This window comes from Haemaphysalis longicornis, unplaced genomic scaffold (assembly GCF_048455015.1).
Source record: "Haemaphysalis longicornis isolate Haplotype H1 unplaced genomic scaffold, Haemaphysalis longicornis Haplotype H1 scaffold_3, whole genome shotgun sequence".
NCBI classification, from domain to species: Eukaryota; Metazoa; Arthropoda; class Arachnida; order Ixodida; family Ixodidae; genus Haemaphysalis; species Haemaphysalis longicornis.
In genome coordinates, this window is record NW_027526335.1 from 14519395 (window position 1) to 14547011 (window position 27617).

At 49.1% G+C, this 27617-nt stretch overlaps 2 protein-coding genes across 2 annotated transcripts in view; one reads left to right on the forward strand and one right to left on the reverse strand.

Moving 5' to 3' along the window:
• The window catches only part of LOC144173177 (uncharacterized), a 172976-nt gene that overhangs the window by 31128 nt on the left and 114231 nt on the right, over positions 1 to 27617 (reverse strand). The gene's annotated exons all lie outside the window — the stretch shown is intronic.
• Positions 2381 to 17510, forward strand: LOC144173176 (gamma-interferon-inducible lysosomal thiol reductase-like). Its single transcript, XM_077701687.1, has 4 exons — positions 2381 to 2825; positions 5459 to 5759; positions 9907 to 10026; positions 16674 to 17510. The coding sequence occupies exons 1-4, from the start codon at positions 2506 to 2508 to the stop codon at positions 16842 to 16844; spliced, it is 912 nt and encodes a 303-aa protein (XP_077557813.1). The 5' UTR covers positions 2381 to 2505; the 3' UTR covers positions 16845 to 17510.

Below are 27617 nucleotides of genomic sequence, written 5' to 3' on the forward strand. Positions count from 1 at the left end.
AGAAATCCGATAGCGTGCTCCTGCATTCCGGCCCGAGAATGAGACGGGGAAAAACGCCGCTTCCTGCACCTCCCGCCAACACGGACCGGCGGGCCCGCACTCTTGAATCGGTCTTGAATCGCCTTCCCATCCAGCGGTGGGCCTCCCGTGCACCTCCGTGCGAGAGCAAAGGATCTCGCCTCAACGGCCCGGAACCTGCCACCCGCCTGACACGCTCCTACCTGACCAGGAGCCGGACGAGAGCCAACGCTATCCCGTTTTCGAGACCGGTGAGGGAAAGCAAGCACCGTTCAAACCCTTATTAATTAAACTTGACTGTTATCTGTTGATATCCGTTCGTGTCTGTGTCTCTGTTCCTCTCAACTCTGCGTGGACCCACCCGAACGGGAAACAGTGATCCAGCCCGTTTTGGGCTCGTCACTGTAGAAAGAGCTGCCTTCGCAATGGTGCCGACGTTGCCAGGGGGACGTCAAGCCGAAGTGCGGGGGAAGGGGGGGGGGGGGCACGTGTCTCTCCGCCGTCTCGATGGGTGCCGTAACTCCCGCCCCCAATTTCACAAGCTGTATAATAATTTCACACGCTGTATAATGGAGTGCGCAGCTACTAGAACCTTGAGACAGCCCTACTACGTTTGTACACACGCCCTCTGTCCGAACAAAAGTTTTTGGGTACGTTGGCTGACAACAGGAAGCAAAGCCTAGACGTTAACGCCCTGCTTACATTCCTTAGTGACTCCTATATGAATTGACCCGCCGCGCTGCCTCAATGACTAAGGCGTTAACTTTTTTGTGCTGCTGAGCAAGAGGACGCGGGTTCAATTCCCGGCCGCGGCGGCCGCTTTTCTGATGGAGGCGAAAAGCAAAAACGCCCGTGTGTTGGAGATTTCAGCGCACGTTAAAGATCCCCAGGTGGTCAAAATTAATCCAGAGCCCTCCACTACGGCGCGCTTCATCGCCTGCGCTGCGTCGGCGCATTACACCCTACAATCAAACACTCCACTCTGGATACTCGGTGATAGGTTGCGAAAACATTTTACCGTGTGCAGAATAATTTGTGATATTTTTTTATATGGTCGGTAATCACGCGCTGAACAGTAAGTAAACTGTGATAATCTGATTCGGCGCCCAGTAGTATGTGAGACGTTTATTGACCTTACTACATGTACATATTTCGTTCGTCGATTTCACTGTGATTTCTCATACCTTCCACATTCATTCCTTGCTCTTTTTCTCCCCGTACCCTCGCCCCAGTGGTAAGTAGCAGGCCCCAGGTCAGTTTCTCAGGCCGACCTCTCCTCCTTTTCAATAAACATCTACTCTCTCTCTCTCTCTCTCTCTCTCTCTCTCTCTCTCTCTCTCTCTCTCTCTCTCTCTCTCTCTCTCTCTCTCTCTCTCTCCCTCTAGTACAGTGCGGAAAAACAGGAAGCTCGAGCAAAGCGTGCTCATCGGGCCAAGCATCAGATTCGGACTAGACAGTGCACCTTCTTTAACGAAAGTTATCTCTCTCTCAGATTTGGAGGGATAGTGACGACATAGTCACGCATTCTTAAAGATCCACTAATGAATCCTCAAACATCTGTTGCTGGATAAAGTTGGTGATAGCTTCAATTTTGTTTTTAACAAAGTTTTCTCCCTATCTCCACGTGTCACTCCCATTGGTCCTTGAGCCATCCCAACTAAAAAAATTTACCATACCTTCCTAAACACAGTTGAGAGAAGAGTGAACGCTTGCATCAAAACTGTGTCAGAGTGGCGTCAAAACCTTCCCCGAAAGTGCGTCCAATCGATCGTCAAACTTTCGAAGACCCAAATAACGAACGAAGAACGAACCCATGCGACGATTTTTCGCGCATGAAGTAAACGCATCTACGAGCGATCTGAATGCATACCGACACGTGGTTTATGATATAAGTGTATAATATGTTACTCCCTCTTCCTGATCGATGCGGGCATATTGTCTTATACAGAACAGCTTCTTTTTCGCTACAAACATCCCACCTTCTACTCCCGCTTCCCCCACTTGACCTAGCATCTTCCTGCTGCAATAAGGGCTATCTCTCTCTCCTTATCTATCTATCTCTCTCTATATATCACTTTCCTCTCTTTTCCTTTTTCGTGATTTCCAAGAAACCGTTTTCACACAACGGAAGCCAGGTTTCACGTACGCACTGTGTCTCTCGAGATCTTAGCAGCTTTTAGGTCGACCAACCAGTCTACGGGGAAATGCATCAGTTTTTGGACAAAACGCCATTGGTCCCACTAAGAAAGCTTTCGCTTTAATAAGTGTTCTTCGTTCGTTCGTGTCAGCCCGCCGTAATTATCTGCGGAAGCAGCAGCGGCAGCGACATCAGCGCGCAGAGCGCCCATCAGCGTCGCGACCCACAGCTAGCCTGCGACCTCAAGAAGCAGCTCCCGCATCGCAGAGCGGGCCCCAGCGGGTCAAGACAGCGCCATCGCGAGGCCCGTGGTGCCCCGCAGATCCGATGACAGAGCCGGCGCCCTCGGCATGGCTCGCTCCACCTGCCCAATCGTGTTGCCGTCGCTGCTGTGGCTAGCGGCGCTGACCGCGGTCGGCGGCGCGGCCCGCGTCTTCCAGATGGGCCGGCGCTACGACTTCTCGAAAATTCCCAAGACGGCCCGCATCCAGCTGTACTACGAGTCGCTTTGCCCCTACAGCATCGCCTTCATCACCGAGCAACTGTGGCCGACCTTCGTGCGCGTCGGCTACCTCATGGACGTGCAGCTCGTACCGTTCGGCAACGCCTTCAAGGAGCAGCCGCAGACGCAGCAGGAGCAGCCAGACCAGGCAGCCGCCGACAGCGCAGAGTGCGTGAGGAACACGGCTTGGCTCGGAGCTATTCCGACTGTTTTGGGGAGACTGAGGGAGGCCAGCACTGGAAGGCTTATCTCTAGTGTTGGAGTCCTGTTACGGGCGCATTTTGTATTTTAAGAGCACTAGATGCGCAGTTCCTTAGAAATCCGTGCCTTTGAAATCTCCTCAGAAAAAGGGGAGGAGGAAAAACTTTATTAAAACGCAACAACAAGTGTCGATAATGTCCCGGGCCAGGTTCACCAATGCCAACTGGTCCGAGGCTAGCCAAGCCCGCCGTGTTGTAGGAGGAAGGCGGAGAAAACGGGGGGACTTTGCAATTCGTAGTAGCCAAGCGACGCATGGCGCCATCTAGGGGAATGTTTGAAGCTATGTCCACGTGCATGTGGCCCTCATTTTAATCGTTCGTAATCGCTTGGTCTCGTAGTGTAGTAGTTTCGCTCCTGCGAAACAAATATCCTAACCTGGGTTCAAATCCCATTACTGCTTTTTCTTTTGATTTTGAAGGCTTTGTCATATTTGAATATTAACATTTGTTATCACGCATATAATCTATTTATGACATCTTTATGCATTATAAATGGGATTTCGGGTATTTTCGTTGCCTTTTGGTCAGTTTTTGCTACTGCACTCCTTGTACGTTTTGCGGATTTTCCACTTTTAGGTTGGTTTCGGCTATTTCAGTTGAATATTTTTCTACACCGTGGGTTTCAACTATTGCATGTCCGTTTTGGCTGTCGTTTATTTCAGTTAGGGTGGTTTTGTATGCTTACGTTCATGCTGTGATATAACCCTCATAAGAAAGCTCAGGTGACACTGGATGTACTGACAAGGAAACGCATATACGCGAATTGCAATGGGGGCCGGAGAAAATACAGTGTTATAAATTAGCGTATGGTTCGGGACAGTTGGGCCATGCGCGGGAGTTTCGGATACGATAGATAAAGGAACAAGCGGGTGTAAGGAGGGCATCTAACTGTATCCGTCGAAGAATGCGTAGTTAGAGATTTCTCTGTAACAGGAAGTGTACGGACAGCTTCTTTCGCGTTCTCATGGTGAAGTTTGATTTCAAGAGGATTGCCAGCTAACAAAGAGAGCAAAACTTACCTCGGTAACGTCATGCGCGTTAGCATTCGAAGAGTGGGTAGCCTGATGTCAACGGGAAAGCGCCATCCTCTTTGTTTCTGGTCTTAGTTCTCGCAGGATTGTTTGTTATTCCCAGTCTTTTGGGCCTCGTTCAGCCGCCTCATGTGCAAAGTTTCAATGTGAAGATGGGTGCATTAATTGTATAGTGAAACAAGCAGTGTAGTCTAAAGCGCAGTGAGCTGCCACGAAGCATTGTCAGAATTGCCACAGGTATGGCCTTAACGGAAAGGTAGGTGGGTATCTTTAGCGAACAAAGATTTCCCTGGTGTTATTCAAGAGATGACTCGCCTGTAATGTTAGTAGCACTGGTAAAGAGCTCTTAGTAAGTACTTCTCAAAAACCTCGAAAAGTGATACAGCGTCGGCATAGGCATATACAGGGCCAAGGAGGCGAGTTCACGTAAAAAGAGGTTCTTTTCTAAACGGTAGATTATTAAGAGCACAAGGGGGCCTGAATAAGAGCTGCACAAGGTGTAGACCGATTCAAGACTGAAACAAGACAGGAAATACCAGGTGAAGGCATTTGTTTTTTGTTCTGGACACTTCTGTCTTAAGTTGTCAGAATAGTGGAGAAACTAGAGAAGTGAAGAAGCCGTAACGTCTCGATAAGTCTCTACCACTTGCGTTTCTGCATCCGCCGGTGTACATTTAAGCAAGCCTTCCTTGCTCACAATTGACACGTTTCGCATCAGTGACCTTGCAGCCACCCCGCAGTGCCCTCGACAAGGTCGCCTGCTCAACTCTGAGGTCACGTGACGGACTTGTTAATCTGGGTTATGGCTGGGTTACGCTGTGGCTTTTAGGTACCAGCATAATTCGTGCCAACGTAAACCCTTTGTCGGTAAACACAGCTGTTGGCCAAGTTGGTGCATTATGACTGAAAAATAGAGAGCGACTTCGACAACAACACAAAGGAAGAACGACGGGACATACCTGTATAAATACGAGACGATGTTTCAAATAAATGTTAGTTGCAAGTGAGCGTTTGTCCCGTCGTTCTTCCATTGTGTCGTTGTCGAAGTCGCGCTCTATTTTGGAATGACCCCTTGTCATAACTATTTAGGCCAATCCTAATCCTTCCGGACCACGAAGAACTTATACAAAAAGCTTAACATTTAAATGTGACGAAAATTATTTTATGACAGTAACAAAGAAAGGTGTTTTCTCCAGCTTCCCGACATAAAACATTCCAGCCTCGCTGGCGACGTTAGCTTGTACATTGAATTTTTCGCGGCGTGTGCATTATCGGCGTGGCCTAGAAAATTTTGACAAATACTTGCATAACTGGCTTTGACTTTACGTTAGCTTTCGTCCCTAACTTTTCCTCAATGCATTTCTCGTTCTAGCGTACGTTTGAAGGAACAACAGACAGTGCTATGGCATCCTTCCTTCAGACAGAGAAGTTCTCTTTCAAAGAGTTTTTTTTAGCATGCGCGTTTCTGTTTATCTGTTAAGAGCTTCGAGTCGCTTCTATTCTCCCGCAGCAACATGGCCGGCGACGGCAGCGCCAACCTGGTTGAGCGCTTCGAGCTGGGTCACCGGCGGGAGGAGCAGCCCGGGTACCACTACAGCTGCCAGCACGGGCCCGAAGAGTGCTTCGGCAACGTGGTGCAGTCGTGCGCCGCGCACATCTTCAACGACACCATCCTGTCGCTGGCCTTCATCACCTGCATGTCGCTCGCCCAGAGGCCTCAGGAGGCCGGCGAGGAGTGTGCGCGGGGCATCGCCCGCAACTGGGACGCCATCCAGCGCTGCGCGCACGGGGGCAAGGGCCTCCGGCTGCAGGTTCGTCGTCGCCCCGGTCCGCCGCCTTGATCCCTCGCGTCGTGTTGTAGTCTTATTGAGTAAGCAATGAATGGTGGCTGTTGCCAAAAGTTCTCGCCGTCGATCCACGGACAGTGACAGAAGAAGAGAGAGTAGCAGAGCGCGTGCAAAGGGGTGTGACGTCGGTCAAGCCGGCAGCGATATTGGCTGTGGTGGGGCTGCATTCGCACCGGTGCCGACCTAGTTGCTAGGGAAAGGTCAAGTCGAAGCGCAGCTCGCGACCTTCTCGCCCCGACGCTCCCTGCAACGGCGTATCAACAAGTGCCATCACGGCTGTTCGCTATCACGTTCGAGCAGTATACATGTGCTCCCGTTAAAGGAGTTATCGCATAAAATTTAGTACTCAGCCCGTTTTTGGGCCCACTGGAGCTCTGCAATCGAAACATTTCGGATATGTAGACTAGTTTAAAAGTCGGCTGCTTTATTTTACAAACTGGAGAACTAATCAAAACCTAAAAATAGCGTTAGTTAGTATTTAAATCAATGTTCGCTACTTCAGCGCTGGTAAATGTAGCGTTAATTTAGCTCTTTGGTCCAAGTTACATGTGGAACACCAGGTAGAGTGCGAATGGCTGCTGGTTCGTTCGTGGCTGAGAATGGGATAGTGCACTACAAGACGGTAAAAGAGTGAAAGTAAAAACAGACGCTGGCGTTGTGATTCCGTTTGGCTCGTGTTTGTCTTGCAGTTTTTGTCAGCGCTAGCATTTGTCTTCATATTCTGTGAGCGCTGTTCCATCAGAGTCCATACATGTACAGATACCAGGACCCGAGGTCTATCGTCCCAAGGGGTAAAAGTTGTGCTTCCCTCCTCATCTCACGTCGAATAAAATCGATAGCTCCCCACCCCAATCAAACACGATGAAATGACATAAAATGTAATGAAATGAAGAAAACGGAAGTGAAATGTAAAGCGCTGCTAATAGCATAGTTACGACCACAGTGAAGAGAGTCACCGAAAAATAGCCAAAACCTGGACACACTCCTCTATAAATTGGGTTTAACTTAGATCACCGTCGTTTAAGTTTGATTGTTTTTACCGGTTGTTTTCTTAGCTGGAGTTCAGCAGAGCCGTTGAGCTGCGGATGATTTACACAAAGCGTTAGATCTTAGCCATTACTCTTCAGGTGTACCCACGCCTCGTGTTGTTGCCGTCTCCTGTCAGTGAGGCAAGGAGACTATTCACCGTTCCTCGGCTCGGCGGTAAAAGTTTTTGCCCTATTTCACGGCGACCACAGCCGCCATTTTCAAACTGTTACGTAACATTACGTCACTTTTATGCAGCTTGAAGTTGCCAAGGTGTGACGGGATCGTTCCCGCCAGCTGTTTAAATTACGTCACGCCTTCTCAGCCAATCACACAGAGCGCGTCTCATACAAGCGGTATTGTTGCTGAATAGCAAAGACAGGCGTACGTTGTCATGTCCGCTGCATTTAGTCTGGTTTTTCATTGCAAGCCAAGAATTATACGCCTTCAGTAAAGAGAAATGCGGCAATCTTGAGAACTGGTTCCCGCAAACGTCATGAAACGTCAAAATGACAACACACACAACCGGTTTGTCAACCGGAAAGACGTGGCCAAAATTGAAAGCCAATCAGAAAAGACTTTCGGCGAATTCACAGTTCACTGTGAATTTGTGCAGTCGAGAATAGAGCAGTGATGTTTCGTACTGGGGAGAAAAATTCCCATTTCTAGATTCAGAAATTCCCTGTCTTTAGCATTTTCCCCCGCCGGTTTCTCAAGAATTCCCTGCAAATTTCTCTCCACTCTAATTTCGCAGCTGAAAGATTTTTACGTGAATTCGTGGGCGGTTTTGGATGTTAGCCATGGCCAATTATATGCCTCCTTTACGGAGTCTTCCGCTTCAGGACGCATACGTCGTTCAGAGAATAAGAGTTGTTGTGTAAAATAAATTACAGTGTCGCTCAGCAGCATTTGACTACGCGTTTCACGTTTTGTACCAAAATGCATGCTTACTTCGCATGCTCAACCTCTGAGTTAAAACTGCCCGTATGAAAACGAACAAACATTGCTGAGTAAGAGAGAATTTTACCTGACGTCAGGAACTGCTGGAGGTATCTCTTTTTGACAGCCCCCTAAGCTGCACCCAAAATACGTTTTTGTATATCGCGCAGGAATTCACGAGAACATTCTTTAGCCCTTCAGCCACCGCCGCTTCACGCTTTATTAGCTGTTTTTAATGAAATATTATTTCCTCTATCCTCCCTCCTGTTTTGTAAACTAGATTGGCAGTGATCTTGGATGCTTGTGGCTTGCGGTAACACGAATTCGGATATTTGAACATCAATTCGGGGAAATGTAAGGGAATTTTTTAAAAGAAAACAAGGTAATGAATGTTGTGAGGTCCGGCTTACTGACATTATTTTTACTTTTACTCAAAGGCTCATAAAATTCCCTGAATCCGTTAAAGATTCCCTTTTTCCCTGTTGGCCAAAATTGACAGGCGAAAATTCCCCCCAAAAAAATTAGCAGTGGCTTAGCTCGGCTATTCCAGGATATATGTAGCGTGAACTAAGCTTCAGCAATCCAATCCAGTCCAGTCCAGTCAGGTCCAATGCAGTCCAGTTCAGTCCGGTCCGGTCAAGTCCGGTCCGGTCGGGTCCGGTCAAGTCCAGTCCACTCACTGCTCTTCGCGCATGCGCAGCACGGCTCACCAGGAGCCACTCGAAACAGCTATAAATCGGCTCCGGCGCAGCGTAAGACTTGGCTACTGCGCAACGGAGGCGCACAGCTGGGCACGCGCCGGCGCCAGTGCGTCTGCCGTGGCTGTGACGTCACTCCTGTGGAATGCGCAGACCGGCGAATTTGCAGACCCAATTCTCTACATACCCGTACTCCAATTGGATTGGATTCCCAATTCACTCCAATCCAATCCAATCAAATCCAAATCCAACCCAATTCAATCCAATCCAATCCAATGCTCCTCGCGCTGTTTCCACCAGCCCGGTTTTGAACCGACCGGCCCGCTTTTTTAAACAGCGGGCCGGTGGCCGGTTCATACTTAAAACCTGCCGTCACTGGCCGGTTTTAAGTGCGAATCTTTATAAGCGACCCCAAACCATCCACCGCCGGCGTCGGCGGCGTTGGCGTCCGCAGTGCTCCTCTATAAAGAAACAGCATCCGGCGCCAGGTTTCGATCCGCGGACTTTGCGGCCGCAGCGCGACGCTCTACCGACCAAGCCACGGACGCGACGTGATACCAGCGTTAGTGACGCGCCTTATATCTTTAACGCATTCAAACTACGTCGTCAGCGGCGTGCGTTGGCGACTCAGCGGCGTTATAGCGGCTTGATAACTGCGTGGTGTACACGTGATACTACAAACCCGATGGAAGAGATGGAAGAGAAGGCGGCGAGGCGGTGGGCTGCGGGGGCCGAGCGCAATCGCCGCAAGCGGGCCGACAACCGTGCATTCGCACTTTCACATTCTCCCCCTCGGGGAAATGCGGGGGAATTTTTTTGGCCCTCGTGCCGTGATTATGTCCGTTTTCGCGTTGTATAAGCGTCAATTCAATAACTAAAACGATAAATATGTGTCGACAAGCTGTGCAAAGTCACGCGAGCAGAGAAAATACGCGGGCGAGCACGCTGCCTTAGATGGAGGGGGACCTAAGAAAGGAACAAAACAACGAAATGCTTCCGCCGAGGCCAGCAATTGCGGTTACTTTTCAGCGAAGCCCATACAGAGCAATAGAAAGGGTAGAAAGGGTATGTTGATTTCTCTCTAAGAAAACGCTACAATAAATGGCGCTGCATGTCAAAAACGTGGCGTCTTTTTTTCAACACACATGAAATATTCTACATACCACGCCCCAACTCCCCCTTCCTCCCTCCCCGAAGGGCCGGATTTTTTTTTTTTTTTCGGGGAAAGGTGGCAACCCTAAGCACGGCCCTTCAGGGTCCACGCGAAACAGCTCAACCTCGGCCAGTATAGCTTACACTGCAAAAGGGAAAATTCCCCGCACAGAACATCACTGGAATAGGGCCCCAGTACGAACAGTGCGTAACTATACGGCACAGGATGCGCTGGAGATCTGCTAAGCGCGAGGCAGCCACGATGCTGATCGCCGGGGCCGTGGTCGCCATTGCAGGACCAGATGAGCGAGCGCACGTGGAACCTGGACCCCCCGCACCACTACGTGCCGTGGATCGTCGTCAACGGAGAGCACACCGACGACATTCAGGCCATGGCGCAGACGGACCTGCTGCAGGTATGCGCCTCCTCCCCTGCATGCGTCTCTTTCCCCCTCCAGCTGTGGCCAGTCATGGTGTTTGGACAGCGCGCTTTAAAACAGGACCACAAAAAAAAAGAACCCGACATGACGAGCGCTGACCATCGACTGATATTTATTCAAAACGACGAAACATTTATGCATAAAACATCGACTCTGCGCTGACACTGACACTGACAGAGATAAGAGGAAGCATTTTCCCTTCATCCTGCGTTTAACTACAATCAAGAACAGCCACTTTATTTCGGGCAGACAAACGGAGGCCCGACTAACGCACGTTTCACCACGACTGGTTATGTTGAAAGCCTCTATTATCTCTCGCTTAACCCGATTGGAATGACGGAACAATACGCAGGAGCAAGGGAAATTCCTTCCTTTTATCTCTATCAGCGTTTTAATGTGCTTCTTATCGTAGCGCGAGCGCAGATTCGATGTTTTATGTATAAAAGTTTCTTCGTTTTGAATAAATCTCGGTTGGTAGTCAGCGCTCGTCCTGTCTGGTTCTTTTCTTTGTGGTCCTGTTTTAAAGCGCTGTTTCCAAAATCCATGCCGCAATACCAACTCACCCAGCTCCCCATCCTGCTGGGGCTAGTCCCAGAACGTGTCCCATCTATCCTTCTCGTCTAAAGCGATCTCCCCTTCAACAGCCCTGGAAGAAAAGTTTCGACCTGGACAGGAAGGTTTGGGCAACTAAGTCGTAGCAAGTGTGAAAACGTAAATGCTACCGCACAAAAAATTTCAGAAACTCCAAAGTGTTAATTGCCACATGAATGCGTAGTCGGCTCTGCTGTACGCCAACAAAGTCGGCTTCAATATCGACAGCGCACCGCTGGGAAGATGTTCTTAGGGTCAACAGAAACAGTCTGATAGGAAAGGATGGACGTCCTGGGGCGTTTTATATATACAACCTCCATTTCTATCAACCCGTTTTATGTCCGCTTTACCGTTATACACAAAATTATGGCTGGGAAAACTTTTTAACGGGCAGTATAAACAGTCTGGTATCTGAATGCACTAGGCAGTGATGTTCCGCGCGGGGAAGTTTCCCTTTTTCGGGGAATTCTCGGCTGTAATTCTGGCCAAACGGGAGAAAGGGAATCTTTACTAGATGCGGGGAATTCTATGAGTCATGATATAAAAAGGAAAAATAATGTAAACACACCAAACTTAACAACGTGAGGGTTCGAGCTAGTTTGTACTCCATAGTGAAAATTTAAAGCGCAACAAATTTAGACACAAGACGAATGACACAGGGACAAGCGCTTGTCCCTGTGTCATTCGTCTTGTGTCTAAATTTGTTGCGCTTTAAATTTTCTCTACACCAAACCTCGCATTATTGATTACTTTTTTTTAAGTTCTGTAAACACTTCGTCGGATTTGTGTTCAAATATCCGAAGTCGTGTTTCCGCAAGCCGAAAACATCCAAGACCGCTTCCAATCCTGCTCATGAAGCAAGAAGGAGAATAAAGGAAAGGGTATTCAATGAGAAAGAGCTAGTAAAGCGTGAAGCGGCGGAGCCTTAAAGGAGCCATGAAGAGAAAACAAAAGTTTGTTTTATTCGAAAGATTAGGTGTTTCATAGTACCCCAAGCGCTTTCCCGGAAGCAAATGATGCTTTATTCACTGAGAAATAAGGCAATTTAAGCCAAAATTATAAATCTCCCGCTAAAATTGCACATTCCGTGACGTGAACCATGGCGTCATACGAGCCGGTCCATGAAACAGATACTTAGTATGTCGACTCCATAAAGCACCCACACGCGGGAGTCGACCGAGACGGCGGCCATTTTAAAAATACTAGTAAAACATAGTGCACCCGCAGCCCTAGTCATGGAATCGCGTGATCCGGAGAACAAAACTCTCGCAGAGGAGCTCGGGCTTGCATTTAACAACCTCACACCACTTGAACGCTCAATGCTTCTAAGTGCCCGAGCGGCAAGAGTTGTGGGATACGCGGTGGACGGGAAAGCGACCATTCCGCGATAGCCACAACAGACGAACGCCCTGCCGTCGGCACCGCTGCCTCGTCAGCACCGTCGCGACGGACGAATACAGACTGGTACGTATGTGCAGTATTTTTATTACGGTTAATAATAGTTCAATTTCAGTAGCAGTATCGCTTATGCCAGTTGGCCGGTGTCGTGTATGGAAAGCCGTTCGCGCGAGCTCTCTGCTTCGATCAGAAAGATACGAGCGTCAATGCGCGGTGCTTACGGCATTTTTTCCCCCAAGGTCAGAGCGCTTTGACCATTTGACGAAGTCGGCGACGAGCGCCAGCATGTCCCAGGAGTGAGCCAACGTAAGGGTCCCTGCCGTAATCACTTCCTCGGAAATGGAAGCGAGCACACTCGTACTTCCTTTAGCTATCTTTCTCCTCCGTTTGTAAAGTTCACAAAACGTAGCCACTTGCTTCGCCGAGGTTCGTCGTTGGGCAGCACATGAAAGGAGATCTCCTCACCGAGGATGTCGCACTCCCTCGACGATTTGCCCGTATTACATGGGCACTTCAAAACGTAGCAACGAAATTTCATTGTAAAGTACTCGAACAAACTGAAGTTTTCAGTGGTTGTAAACTGGAAACGAGCTCCTAACAATAGCAGCAAGCCAACACCATTCCGAAACTGCGACGACTGTCACTATCTCGTCGCTGCTTGCTGTTCCTTACTCCCCTCGTTTCTATTTTTACCTTTGCTGGTTGGCGATATGACGGCCAACCTCCTGTGAAGGGATTACGATACCAAGCAAGGTAGCGGCTGTGCGTGCTGGGACGGTTCGTTGGCCCCTAAGAGCCTCGAACCCGAAAATTCGTCTGCGCGACGGCGAGATGTCGAGCTCGGCCGGCGGTAGTTTCGTACGCATTGGCGCACACGCTTGCGTGTTCGTTCGGAACTTCAACCGTTTACTCCACCGTTCTTTGTCATAAAAAGAATGTGCAGTATGTTTCACGGGCATTTAGCTCGCTATGCAAACTGTAAGCCCTGCCTAACATGCGTTTGCTTTTGCCGGCCTCCGCCAATCGCAGAGTATTCTCGAGTGACATCATAGGTTCTGTTGCGGAAAATGAGCTGGTGGGTCGCATGGTCATTTCCTTTTTTCCTAATTATGTAGCTTATTTGAGCGAAGTTTGCGTTATAAGTGGTGTCGTTATGGTTCTAACGAGGCTATCTTTCGAATGAACCAAACTTGTGTTTTCTCTTCATGGCTCCTTTAAGGGCTGAGGCCTGTTCGCATGTATTCATGTACAACATACACAAGAGTATTTCGGGTGCGCCTTAGTCCGCGTGCTGTCAACAATAGATGGCGCCAGCAGTCCCGGGCTAAACTAAAACTACCTGAATTACCCAACAATGTCTTGCTGTTCTCCATACGGGAAGTTTTAACTTAGAGCTTTAAAATGAAAAATAAGCATGCTGTTTGGTACAAAACAAGAAATGTGAAGTCAAATGCTGCGGAGCAGTAGATTTGGTAAAATGTATTGCCTGCTAAAACTCTGATTCTCGGAACGGCGTCTGAGCCTGGAAGGCTACGTAAGGTTGGTATAACTGGCGCTGGCTAACGCCCAACACCGAACAGGCACCCACGTACGGGCCTGTCAGCTGCAAAAAGAGAATGCAGGGAAATTTGCAGGGAATTCTTGAGAAACCTGCAGGGAAGAAATTGCTAAAAATAGGGAATTTCTGAACCTAGAAATTGGAATTTTTCTACCGAGCACGGAACATCACTGGTACTAGGGCCTGTTTTTTAATACCTGCATAGGAACCCATTTGTTCCTTTAAAACAAGTACATTTAACGTCCGCTTTGCTACTACGCACAGATGAATTATTGGGAGACATTTTAGTGGCAATATAAGCCGCCGTATATGAAGATATTAAGGCTATGTACTAATGCGTAGCATTCGTATGATTTTTTTAAAGGGAGAAGCACCTTAGCTGCTCGGACTGTCTGCGTCTCCTGTCGTCGTCTCGTGTCCTCCCGGTAAATCAAGTTGTTATTCGATGGTCACAAAACAAGTGCATAATGAATGAAACCGGTTCAAAATAGACTAACATGATTTAAACTAATTTAAAATACTGGAGTAACCAGGATTTAACTGCGTTATTAAGAGAAATATGTTAAATCCCTCATCGAAATTGGTATCAAACGCCAGGTTTTCTCCTGTAAAGCATACTTCTTAGCATGCTGCGGCGTGTGACACGAAGACAGCTTACGGCCAGTTTGTGTCATTTATTGCTTACATACGCTTCAACGCAAAAGAGGGCGCCACTGCCAAAGCAAGCACGCGATTGCTTTTCGCACCGGCGGCCAATCAGCGAGCGCCGTGGGGCAGGAGAGAGACTTGCAATCTTTGAATACACTCATACACTGCACGCTTCGCCCCTCCCCGGGTTTCACGTTCGTGGAGATGGCTCACTTTTCTTTTCAATTGTTATTTTGTTTGCACCAAGATGGCAAGCCTGGGCGAGTTGGTACTGATTTCTGATGATAGAAAACAACCAGCGCAAAAGAGACGAGGACGGGGAAGACTACAGACACAGCGCGGTGTCCGTAGCTTTTTTCATCCTCGTCTCTTTTATTTTGTTTTTTTCCTCCAATGATGTAGATATATACCATTATAGCGATGAAGTGTCTTTACTTCGCGTATTATGTTTTTGTAGCGTGAGCTACAGTGGCCGCGGTTGAGCAGTTTCGCGTGGCTCCTGGAGAGCTGTGCTGCGCATGCGCGAGGAGTAGTGACGTCACACGGCGCACAGAACGTTGCTCGCTGCTCGGTGTCTCTCACACACTCCACGCGCCCAGCGTCTTCGCCGACCTCCGTTCCGCACGTGGCGGCCCGGTCCACTTGATGATCGTGCGAGGAGTGGCCGGCTGTGGATCCGATGGCTCGTGCGTCGCAGCAAAACTGGCGTGCGCCTGTGGAACCAGCATAGCTCTGGGGCGATTGGTGACGCTGCGCCGGAGCCGCTTGATAAATATACATGTGTCGCATAATGCGTATGTGTCATTGGAGCAGTAGTTAGAATGATAATCAAGCTAATCCTAGGCAACCAGGAAAACTAAGAATAACCAGCTGAACCTTAGCTCACGCTACGTATATCCTGGCATAGCCGAGCTAAGCCACTGCTGATATTTTTTCTAAAGGAAGCTTTAGTGTTCGCACTGATGGCGTCTGTAACGCGAAAACTCCGAAGTGAAAGGAAAGAACCGCTACCCGTGGCCGGAATTGAACTAGGGTTCACCGCGTTATGAAGTGGACGTCTATCCGACTGCTCCATTTCGACATGGTCGAAGCGGTATGGAAAACTTGACGACAACCAAAAAATCCGTCACCAGAAAGCTTCGCGTTCAACCATCGTCGTCATTTCATGGAAGGGTGCAGGATATTTCGAAGATGCAAGGTGTACTGCAAAGTTGAACTATTTACGCTATTTTTTATTTGCGTTTTGAACGTTTCCTCGCTGACTTTTTTTCTCTATTCCTCGGTTTTGGGGGGAGATATATAGGATGCATATTTTTGCTTTGTCATATCATTTTCGTGATTTTTTCTTTATTTGCTTTTTCGAAATTTTGTCCGACCAATTATCTCAACTCACGCTATAATAACGACTACAAGTGTTACTCAAAAGTTTAACTGCGCGAAAGACAAATACAAGACAAGTCTGTGTCCTTTCTTGTATTTGTCTTTCGCGCATTTAAACTTTTGAATATGAACCCCTTCCAACTCGCCCAGCTGTCTCTCATTCTAATACAAGTGTTACTTCCGCTAGTATTGCATTTTCGTGCAAATTCAGGGCGTTACACGGTTTTGTCTGTGGGGGTACTCTGAAAAGAATGCTACGCCTTTATATACAGCGTTTTAGCACTCTGTATGCTCCGTCTGTTCCGTTCGTACCGTGCTGAACTGAACCCGACTGCGCGTGCGCGCGCGGGCACGGCGAGGAGGAAACCCCCCACCGTGACGAATGCGTGGGCATGGCGAGGGTCTGCCTGCGGAACTAATCCGCCCTACCGGAACGAATGCACAAGTGCCCAGACGGGTCCCGGTCAACAAGCTACGCCCGTACAACACCGAGCATACGGAGTGCTAAAAATTAGCAGTGGCGTAGCTCGGCTATGCCAGGATATACGTAGTGTGAGCTATGGTTCAGCTGGTTATTCTTAAGTTTCCTGGTTGTGTAGGATTAGCTGGTTATTATGCTTACTACTACTAAAACGATTTCCAATCCAATCTAATCCAATCCAATGCAGTCCAGTCCAGTCCAGCCAAGTCACTGATCCTCGCGCATGCGCAGCACGGCTCTACAGGAGAAACGCTAAACGGCTATCAAGCGGCTCCGGCGCAGCGTCAGACTTGGCTACTGCGCAACGGAGGCGCACAGCTGGGCACGCGCCGGTGCCAGTGCGTCTGCTGCGGCTATGACGTCACTCCTATGGAATGCGCAGACCGGCGAATGTGCAGACCCAGTTTTCTACACACCCGTACTCCAATTGGATTAGATTTCCGAATCCAATCCAATTCGACGCTCTTCACGCTTGCGCAGCACGGCCCTTCAAGGTCCACGCGAAATTGCTCAACCTCGGCAAGTGTAGCTTACGCCACAAAACTCTCTAATAACTTCTGCCCGCAGGTGGTGTGCGACGCAACTCCCGACGGCCGCAAGCCTCCGCCGTGCTTCGAAGACATGGAGCGGCGCCGAGCGCTGCAAAAGCTGTCCGCGTCCGTTGAAGAGCGACTCGGCGACGGGGCTGCGCAGCCCGGTGCAGCCGCCGGGCGCAGCCTCAAAGACGTGTGGCTCTGACTACTCCGTCCATTCGCGGGACCAGCCAAATTCGCCAGAACCCGAGTCGGCCTGCGTGGTGACATAGAGGACGCGCTGGTCTGTGGATCCCCAGTAGGACAGAGTCTGCCGTGTGCTACTTACACGGCAGTCCCATGTTATGACGGCCGCTGTGATGTCGGTTTTGCGAAAGCTGGATGAAACTGTTCCGGCGCTATCGCGGAACGACGTCCCTCTGGTCCTCCATGGATTTGATGATCGAACGATATTGGTGTCGATTTCTTACGATTGATACACCTCCCGTAGCCCCTATAATTCTTCCGGCGTACTTTGATTCCCGATTTTGGTTGCAGGTGGAGGTTAACTGCACCGCAGACGTCTAGCCACTAGAAAGCAAGACCGTCTCGCTTTTCGGTGCTGCGAGGCGGCTTGTGGGTTCCTGTAAGACCTCGCAAGACTCAAAAACCAGTTACTTTTGTATGTCCGTGCGCCCCGCTTCTGCAGCCCACAACCAATTATCTACCTGTATTATTTTTCCTTCTCTTTTGCTACACCATACGCCATATGCGTCGGAAAAAAATTTACTATTGTGGAAATAAATGATTGATATGTCTCGTCGGTGAGAGCCGGAGAAGCCTTACATGTTTCCGCCGGTATAACCGGTGCGCGCACTCAAGCCATGACATCGCAAGCACAAGTGACATTAATGACACCACGGCAAGCGAACCTGCCCCGCCGGCGGTTCGGTGTCCATTATAGATGGCGCACGTTAGCGGCGCCGGTCTTGCTAAGATGCATGCAATACAATAGGTGGCCGGTAAAAAGCGCAAAGGTTCATGGGTACATTGTTTTCTCCGGCGGAGTGCCGCCACTTCCGTTTAGGGAGCTTTCCTGGCCTCCCGTACGCCGTCGGCTTTCACGCGCGTGTGTGCTTGTTGTGTATCGGTTTCCACCGTAGAAAAAACGCGCATGCGTGGGGAATTTCACAAATAACAACGATTTACCCAAATCGGGGGTTTATCTGACAGGTAAGCACCCTGTGACAAATAAACAACACGCACTCGCGCGCCTGAAAACCGCCGGCGTACGAGAGGGCAGGAGAGATCTCGAACCGGAAGCGGGGGGAGCAGACGGCATACCCGTGAGCCTTTGCGCTGTTCACCGGTAACCTATGAGACGGGCGAGATGATAACAGGATGAAGTGCAGCGGCATGTCCTAAAAGAGGAGGAGCAGGACTATTAATTGCAGGGAAGGGTATAGGGTCGTTCGGAGAGAACCGGGAGATCAGGAGGGAGTGGTGGCTGCGTGGTAGGCTGTGGTGGCTGGATGTGTGCCCCGTGGAGGATGGGGGGGCGGGCGGGTGGGATGAGTTGCTTTGCGGAGCAGGCTGGCAGCTCTAGACAGCTCGCGCAAGACCGCTATCTGTGGAGAGTTGTGAAATCATGGCCGACGTCCCTATTCTGTCCTAATGCAAATCTATATCCTGGCTAGCGCCACACTTCGCGCCTCTCTCCTTACAGCTGACACGCTCGGCCACAGAGCGAGTCAGCGACCACAAGCCATACTCCCTTGAATTTCAACATTGTCAAAAATGTGCCGCAGGTGTACGTTGCAAGAGCTGCCGTGTGTTGAGGGGAATTTCATCCTGGGCCTCTTGTAATACCACTTATGGTGCGGTTGCTCCTTCGGCGATAACTACAGGAGTTCTAATTTGTTTAACCTAGCCGCATACATCGGGAGTGATAGTTTACATGCGGATCCCAAAGCCACGTCAAGCCCCCGTGTGCTGGCAGAAGCCCGAGAGTCTCCTGTTGTGGTTCTGCGGCTAAGAGAAATAACTCTGCACCTGTTCAGAATATTCACGCAACACACCTTCCACCCACTAGCAGATGCAATATTGAAGCGAAGTGGTTGCAGGATCTCGGCCATGCTGCATAACAATCAGGCTCTCCTTCCTGGATTCACATATTGGCCTGACCCTAGTCCTCCCTGGCTTCTTCTGCGGCCTAACATCACTGCTGGAATACCAGGCATCGACAAGAAGCCGAATGTTCCTTTCCCTGCATTGGTCCAACTAGTGCTGATGCATATGTACAACGCGCATGTGGACAAGCTACATGTGTACAAGGATGGATCTTGCAATGCACTTAGCTCCACTTGCGCGTTCGCAGTGCATGCATTAGGTGTGGAGCAGATGTTCCGATTGTCTCACAGAACCTCCTCGAAAACTGCTGAACTCTGTGCCATTTTACAGGCTGTCAAGTTTATTGCCACAAGGCAGCAGAGTGCTAGGTGGGCTGTCTGCTCAGACTCAAAGCTAGCACTTCTGCTCCTATGAAACAGTCAGGACAGAAAAGGGTACCGAATATTGGCTCTTACGATTGCTGAACAGCCCCAAACAGCCCGTGATAAAGGGCATGTCGTAGACTTCCAATGGGTACCAAGCTACAGCGGCCTTAAAAGGAAATGAAAGAGCAGACAGACTCGCAAAACAGGGGCACGTCCACGGCGACGGGCTCACCGTTCCTCTCCTAGCCGATGATAGAAGGATCATCATATGAAAACGGAGTGAGCAACGCTCCTCAGAGACGCGGTTTGTTAAGGACACGAAGCAGTCATTGCTGTACGCAACAGACCCAGCCTTACAGTTCCGACTGAATGTACAGCTGTCCCGACATGTGGAAACTCAGTTCAATCGTGTGCGATTCGGCATTGCCTATGCAAATTCCTTTCTGTTCCACATTATCTGTGCCCACTCACCATCCTTCCCATGCGCAGCACCGAAGGAAGATGTTTCCCACGTGATGTTAAACTGCTCATTACATTCCCGGGAAGGACGTGATTGATTGATTGTAGGGTTTAACGCGCCGACGCAAGGTAGGCGATGAGGCGCGCCGTAGTGGAGGGCTCCGGATTAATTTTGGCCACCTGGCGATCTTTAACGTGCGCCGATATCTCGTACACACGGGCGTTTTTGCTTTTCGCCTCCCTCAGAAAAGCGGCCGCTGCGGCCGGGAATCGAACCCGCGACCTCGTGCTCAGCAGCGCAACGCCTTAGCCACTGAGCCACCGCGGCGGGTAGGGAAAGACGTGAACTCTACAACAAACTGCCATTAGATAACCGTCGTGTGATGTGTTTAGCATTTTTACTGGGACGATGGCCTGATGCGGGTGTTCAATATAAGGTTGTTCGGGCACTGACTGTGTCTTTTAACTCGACAGGAATAACATCAAACTATTAGGCGGCGTATTCTCTCTTTACCGTGAATCCGTGAACCCAGGAGAACTATTAGAACTCACGAAAATTGCCGTGTACAGTTGATTTGTATAGCCGGGTCTATGACCCTTTTATTGGTAACATGAAGCAGACGGGTGCACATTCGGTTCCAACATCTCCAATCAATGAAACAGTTAAACCACAAGTTTATCATTTAATTAGCGCTCCTGAATCCGTGGATACGTACTCGAGGGGATTGGTCATGGACGACGGCAGTTCCTATCGGGAGTGGAATTATTCAACTTTTCCGAGGCAGTTCGCTGCTTATTCGCTACTCTCGGTTCGCTCCTCACACCCCCTTTCTTGCGGGGAGACGTTCTGGTTCCTGTTCTCAAAAGTAGAGCAGGGACGACGTTAGTGATGGCCATCGCGGCCTCCTACGTTCAGTTGTGATTACTGCGATGAACTCGGGATCGTCATCGCTCGGCCCCCATATCAACGGGGTGGTCAGTAAAACGGAAAATCTAACTAGTTGGATCTGATTCATTATTAAAGCGCAAACAAAGATTAGACAACGCAACTTTCTAGCAATTCCTTATTTCAAGAAAACAGCTGCACTTATATACAATACTGACGACTTCAAACAAACTCTTGCAAACGAACTCTTGTAGGGACCCTGCTCGCGGCCATGATTATCTTTGCTAATGCTCATAGCTGACTCAGGTTCACCACGTGTTGTGATCGTTGATTTTTCCTATATAACATGCTTTTTTCCTAACAATAAATGTTGAAAGTCAGCGCTTGTGGTGTAACGTTCTTCTTCGTTCTTGGTGTGTCTGCGCTGTGAACATTTGGCATGAACCAACAAACCCGACTGGTTCTTAGAAACTCTTACCCGCACAATACCCTACTCCGTGAAATGTAACCCACCCTGTACCCTGCATCTTGATAATACTGCCCCCCCCCGGCACCCTATACCATCTGGTAGGGGGGTGTTAAACCCCGTCTTTTACTCCTAGTCCCCAACCTGCATTCGAGCAGTGGGTGGCACGGCTGACCGGCTCCGACCTCTCCTCCCAGCGTAGCCTCCTGGAGAGGGCACGGGTGGCCAGCGCAGGCCAGGGTATCCCGGACTTGAGGAAACCCTCCACAAGGCGGGTGCCCAGAATACTAGGTCGACAAGCCAGAAAGCACTCACTCAAACTCAATCCCATTATTCCCCTTTACGCGGTACTCACTCAAACTCAGACTCAACAAGACATCCTCTACCCAAAATCACTCGTACTCAATCATCGGGAATTCATTTTTATTGTACTCACCTGTACTCAAACTCATTTATACTCATTCGTGCTCATTGTCCATCTGTACTCACGAGTAGTACTCATGCTCAATCTGCACGCAGGAGCAGTACTCACACTCAATCTGTAGTCACTCGTACTCATACTCAATCTGCACTCACGAGTAGTACTCACACTCAATCTGCAATCACTCGTACTCATACTCAATCTGTACTCACTCGTACTCATACTCAACCGGCACCCACTCGTGCTCATACTCAACCTGTACTCACTCGTACTCATACTCAACCTCTACTCACTCGTACTCATACTCAATCTGTACTCACTCGTACTCATATTCAACCTGTACTCACGAATAAAACTCATACTCACTTTGTACTCACGAGTAGTATTCATACTCGATCTGTACTCACTCGTACTCATATCATACTCAATCTGTAGTAGTAGTAGTAGTAGTAGTAGTAGAAGTAAGTATTGCTGAATTAGGCAGACTTTGCCTTGCATAGCTGCCGGAAATTGCTCCGCCTAATCGTCGCCAATACAATATCAGAGACTCTCAAAGTCACCACACCTCACTTAGTCCTGTGGACTGCAAGAATCCGAGTAGGAGATGAGACACCTTTCTTCGCACAATCCAGTGGCCCCTAGGAAAAATAATGTACTCCGATGTAGCCTGGGGCACTCCTAACTTCTGGAGATCACGAAAAACGTTCGTCCGCTCTGCGTTGGTTTTGGAGCAGTTAATAATGAAGTGATCAATGTCATCAGTCACACTGCACAAGGGACACAAAGGGGATGAAACAATGTTGATTTTATGTAGCCAAGCTGGTGTATGGGCTGAGTCTTTTTACTCGTTGGAGCAGGTAGGCTTCGGGTCTCTTCAGGCCTTTCGTCACGACTGGTTGATGTACTGGTCGCCACAGCTGCCTCAAGTGCTCGCGAATGGTCTGTTTCTGTATGCGTTGAAAATCGGACCGCGTTTGCACCATCCTTGTAGATGATAAGGCGTCGTTGGCTAAGCTGTCAGCATGTTCGTTTCCCGCTACACCGACGTGCGACGGGATCCATTGGAATTGCTCGGTGAAGCCTTCATGCTTGAGTCACTTTAGTAGAACTAGGGATCGCTGACAGGTCTTTTCAACAGGTGAGGGGCTGAGTTTGAATAGCTGAATATTGCGACTTTTGGCCTTTCAAACGATGACAGTTGGCGCAACGCAGCTTCTAAGGCAACACACTCACTCCCTGTAGATGAAACCAAAGGCGTCACCCTGGCAGCCCACGAAATATTCAATTTGGGTATGAAAAAGCCGCCGCACACACCCCACTTCTTGCATCAACCGATCCGTCAGTGTTTATGTGCAGAGAGTCCCCGTATTCCCGTTCCAAATGCTCCAGCACCAGTGATCGTGCTTCAAGGAGCCATGAAGAGAAAACAAAAGTTTGTTTTATTCGAAAGATTAGGTGTTTCATAGTACCCTAAGCGCTTTCCCGGAAGCAAATGATGCTTTATTCATTGAGAAATAAGGCAATTTAAGCCAAAATTTCAAATCTCCCGCTAAAGTGCACATTTCGTGACGTGAACAATGGCGTCATACGAGCCGGTCCATGAACCAGACGCTTAGTATGTCGACTCCATATAGCACCCACACGCGGGAATCAAACAGAAACCGGAACTCGTGCCGAAACCGAGACGACGGCCATTTCAAAAATACTAGTAAAACCCAGTGCACCCGCAGCCCTAGTCATGGAATCGCCTGATCCGGAGAACAAAACTCTTGCCGAGAAGCTCGGGCTTGCATTTAACAAGCTCAAACCACTTGAACGCTCAATTCTTCTAAGTGCACGAGCGGCAGGAGTTGTGGGATACGCGGATGGACTGGAAAGCGACCATTCCGCGATAGCCACAACAGACCAACGCCCAGTCGTCGGCCCCGCTGCCTCGCCAGCCCCGTCGCGACAGACGAATACAGACTGGTACGTATGTGCCGTATTTTTATTGCGGTTAATAATATTTCAATTTCAGTAGCAGTATCGCTTATGCCAGTTGGCTGGTGTCGTGTATGGAAAGCCATTCGCGCGAGCTCTCTGCTCCGACCAGAAAGATACGAGCGTCAATGCGCCGTGTGTACGGCATTTTTTCCCCCAAGGTCAGAGCGCTTTGACGGCGATTTGACGAAGTCGGCGACGAGCGCCAGAATGTCCCAGGTGTGAGCTAACGTAAGGGTCCTTGCCGTAATCACTTCCTCGGAAATGAAGAGATCACACTCGTACTTCCTTTAGCTGTCTTTCTCCTCCGTTTGCAAAGTTCTCAAAACGTAGCCACTTGCTTCGCCGAGGTTCGTCGTTGGGCAGCACATGAAAGGAGATCTCCTCACCGGCGGGGATGTCGCACTCCCTCGACGATTTGCCCGTACTATATGGGCATTTCAAAACGCAGCAACGAAATTTCATTGTAAAGTACTCGAACAAACTGAAGTTTTCAGTGGTTGTAAACTAGGAAACGAGCTCCTAACAACAGCAGCAAGCCAACACCATTCCGAAACTTCTGCGACGACTGTCACTATCTCGTCGCTGGGTTGTTTGAGCGGGTCCTCCCCCGAACGAACTGGTGTATGTGCACAAACCCTATTGCGATCACCATGAACTGGCCCATGAATTGCAGGTTCCAAGAACTGGCCCAGCTATTGACTACTGAGAACGACCAGCATTAATTTGTTTATTTTCTCTTACCCTCCCTCCCCATTCCTTTCCCCATCGTGACCAGTGGTCATCCTTTTCTATTAAAGGTTGTCTCTCTCTCTTACTCCCCTCGTTTCTATTTTTAGCTTTGCTGGTTGGCGATATGACGGCCAACCTCCTGTGAAGGGATTACGATACCAAGCAAAGTCGCGGCTGTGCGTGCTGGGGCAGTTCGTTGGCCCCGAAGAGCCTCGAACCCGAAAATTCGTCTGGCAGTTCGGCTGGCGGTAGTTTCGTACGCATTGGCATACACGCTTGCGTGTTTATTCGGAACTTCAACCGTTTACTCCGCCGTTCTTTCTGTCATAAAAAGAATGTGCAGTATGTTTAACGGGCATATAGCTCACTAATGCAAACTGGTAAGCCCTGCCTAACTTGCGTTTGCTTTTGCCGGCCTCCGCCAATCGCAGACCATTCACGTGTGACATCATAGGTTCTGTTGAAGGAAATGAGCTGGTGGGTCGCATGGTCATCCCCTTTTTTCCTAATTATGTAGCTTATTTGAGCGAAGTTTGTTTTAAAAGTGGTGTCTGTATGGTTCTAACGGGGCAATCTTTCGAATGAACAAAACTTGTGTTTTTTCTTCATGGCTCCTTTCATCAACAGGGGTACAACGCTTCGAGCGCATATGAGAGATGTTCAATGCACAATCCACACTCTCGTGGGACCAAGGCGGGTCCAAAGTAGCTCTTTTCCCAGGCCATTTGGGACACAGAACTCCAAGAGAATTTAGGGTTGTATGAGCACGAGACCCTATACCCTTAATCGTAGATGCCGCAGTGCTAATCCAGCACTTGTTTCTCCGAGGCGCAACACTTGCATAAGCAAACGTTGAGACACCTGAAGACGAAGAGGTGTTGACTGCGCCTCATGAAGGATCTTGTTGTTTCCAGCTGCTTGAGGAACGCCAAGAGATAGCCTTAGCCATTTCCTGTGTAAGGATTTGATTGATTGATTGATTGATTGTGGGGTTTAACGCGCCGACGCAACGCAGGCGATGAGTCGCGCCGTAGTGGAGGGCTCCGGATTAATTTTGACCACCTGGGGATCTTTATCGTGCGCCGAAATCTCGTACACACGGGTGTTTTTGCTTTTCGCCTCCATCAGAAAAGCGGCCGCCGCGGCCGGGAATCGAACCCGCGACCTCGTGCTCAGCAGCGCAACGCCTTAGCCACTGAGCCACCGCGGCGGGACTGTGTAAGGATTCCAACCGCTCGTATTGTGTCTCTGAAGGCGATATGATACGCAGCTGATATAGCATGCGGTTCAAGATCAAGACTTCGTGCAACTGGACCATAGAGGCTGGTTGATTTGCCCACGTCACACCGCCAATTCTCCGCAGTTCATTAAGTCTGGGCGACACAGAGGAAACCATAGAGTCGACGGCCTTTCGCCAATTCAACCTATGGTCGAGAACAATTCCTAGAAATCGTACATGATTAACTCGGCGGATGGGGATACCATTCAGTTCTATCCTGAGAGGCACAAACCTGCGTCATACACCAGGAAATAGAACAAAACACGATTTATCCTCCGATATTGTCAGTCCTACTGTTGAAAGATACGCTTAAACAGACGAAACAGCATGTTTTGCTATTACACGCAATCGCTTTGTCTGGTAATTGGTGAGCCAGATGCAGATGTCATCCGCATGTATTGACATACGAGCTTTTGACCGATGATTCTTCAACGTAGAAGGCAGGGCAGCCATGGATACATTGAAGAGAATGGGCGACAGAACACTGCCCTTGAGTACGCCTCGTACTACAGTTCTTTTTCGACTAAAAACATTCTCTACCCGCACCTGCATGAAGCGGGTGGTCAAGAAGACTCGAATGAAGCGGAGTACGTGTCGTGTCACCTCCAGTTCTTGCAGATGACTCAAAATAGCACTTTGCAAGGCAGAGAGCCACATCAAGAAACACAGCAACGGTGGACAAGCCATATGCTCTGTTATGTTCGAAGCGGCTGACCAAATCCAGTACACTATCTTGAGCGCTCAGCCGCTGGCGGAAGCCGGTCATGCAGGCAGGAAGCTTTTTTCGATGCTCTAGCCACCCCATCAGCCTGGCACAGACTAGCTTTTCCATGAGCTTTGAGACACAAGTAAGCGACACCAGCGTGTATGATTGGACGTCTGCTGTATCCTTGTTAGGTTTAGGCACCGATACCAGCCAGGCCAGCTTCCGCGATGAAGGAATGTCGCCTGTCGTCCAAATATGGTTGAAGAATCCCAGGAGACTATGCTGGGCATGTTAAGTAGCATTTGGTTCGTGACGCCATCAGGGCCAGCTGCACGCCGTTTCCGTAAGCTAGCGAGGGCTGTTTCAAGCTCCCTCAGCGTGAATGGGGTATCCATTGCTGAAACTTAGGAGTAAGCGCAAGCCGTTGATGCAATACTACGTATTTGCAATGACACGTCTGTTACGCATGGTGATGTCGAAGATGCGTACACGTCAGCGAACGCCTCAGCCAGAGATAATAAAGTCTTCCCTTTGATTAGAGCCATTGCCAGAAACAGCTTGACAGGGCGAGTTTTGCCAAGAAGGGAGTTCACCACTCCCCAGATACGTGGCGATGGAGTAAATACACCTAATATTGAGCAGAATGCCATCCATCGGTTTCGCCAGAGTTGCAATGAAACTCGGTAACTTCAACGGGTTGACTTTGAGAATTGTGTGCTGTTCAAGGCAAGGAGGCAAGAAGAGAACCGAGTCGACGTCAGCATGATAAGGTCTCGTCCTCTTAACCTTATGCAATCAGAGCTAAGAAACTGCCGCTATCATTGCTACGTCCTCCTTAACCGTCTTGAACCTCCTATACAGGCAAGCCACCTTTTTGCACTGAGAAGTTAATTTTAGCGAAAGACGTTTTCGAAATAATTTAAGAATAAAAGTTCTTTGTCATAAAAAAGAAGCATTAAAGTTAAAGTAAGCTCACATTGTGTTACAGCAACATGCATGGAAGGAGACGATGACCAACTAATTAGCCAACTAATCAACTACCCGACTCACTCACTCACTCACTCACTCACTCACTCACTCACTCACCCAAACCCACCTATATTTTCGCGTTTAGATAGACAATATGACTATTTTCTGTATCCTTAACAAAATACCTGCATAATTTAGACTTTATTGACGTTTGTATGAACAGAAACAGAATTCGGCAGCAGCGGGGTGCGCAGCGTCCACCCCTCCACGACGCAAATGACAGCGGGATGTCCTCAGGTGATGATCAAACCTGAGATATTTTAGTCCACCACTCGCATATTTCCCTTCTCTCTTCTCATGAATATCCACCGTAAGTTAGAAAACAGCACACGCACAGCAGAAAAATCTTAAACGAACCGAAGCTACCTTTGGGCTACGAGGTGCACCGTAGTTGAGGGCTCCGGATTAATTCTCACCACCTGAGTTTTTTTAATATGCTCCAAAATCTGTACGGACGAAAGTTTGTTTTTTTTGCATTCGCATCCACATCAAAAGGGGCGCCTCACGCATTGAGGAGGCGAGGGGGCTGTACACACAAAAAATTAC

Excerpts from the sequence above, each read along its gene's own strand:
- LOC144173176 (XM_077701687.1), top strand. The coding sequence starts at position 2,506 with ATGGCTCGCTCCACCTGCCCAATCGTGTTGCCGTCGCTGCTGTGGCTA. Across the intron at positions 2,826-5,458 it reads GCAGCCGCCGACAGCGCAGA|CAACATGGCCGGCGACGGCA; the intron begins GTGCGTGAGGAA and ends ATTCTCCCGCAG. Across the intron at positions 5,760-9,906 it reads GCAAGGGCCTCCGGCTGCAG|GACCAGATGAGCGAGCGCAC; the intron begins GTTCGTCGTCGC and ends TCGCCATTGCAG.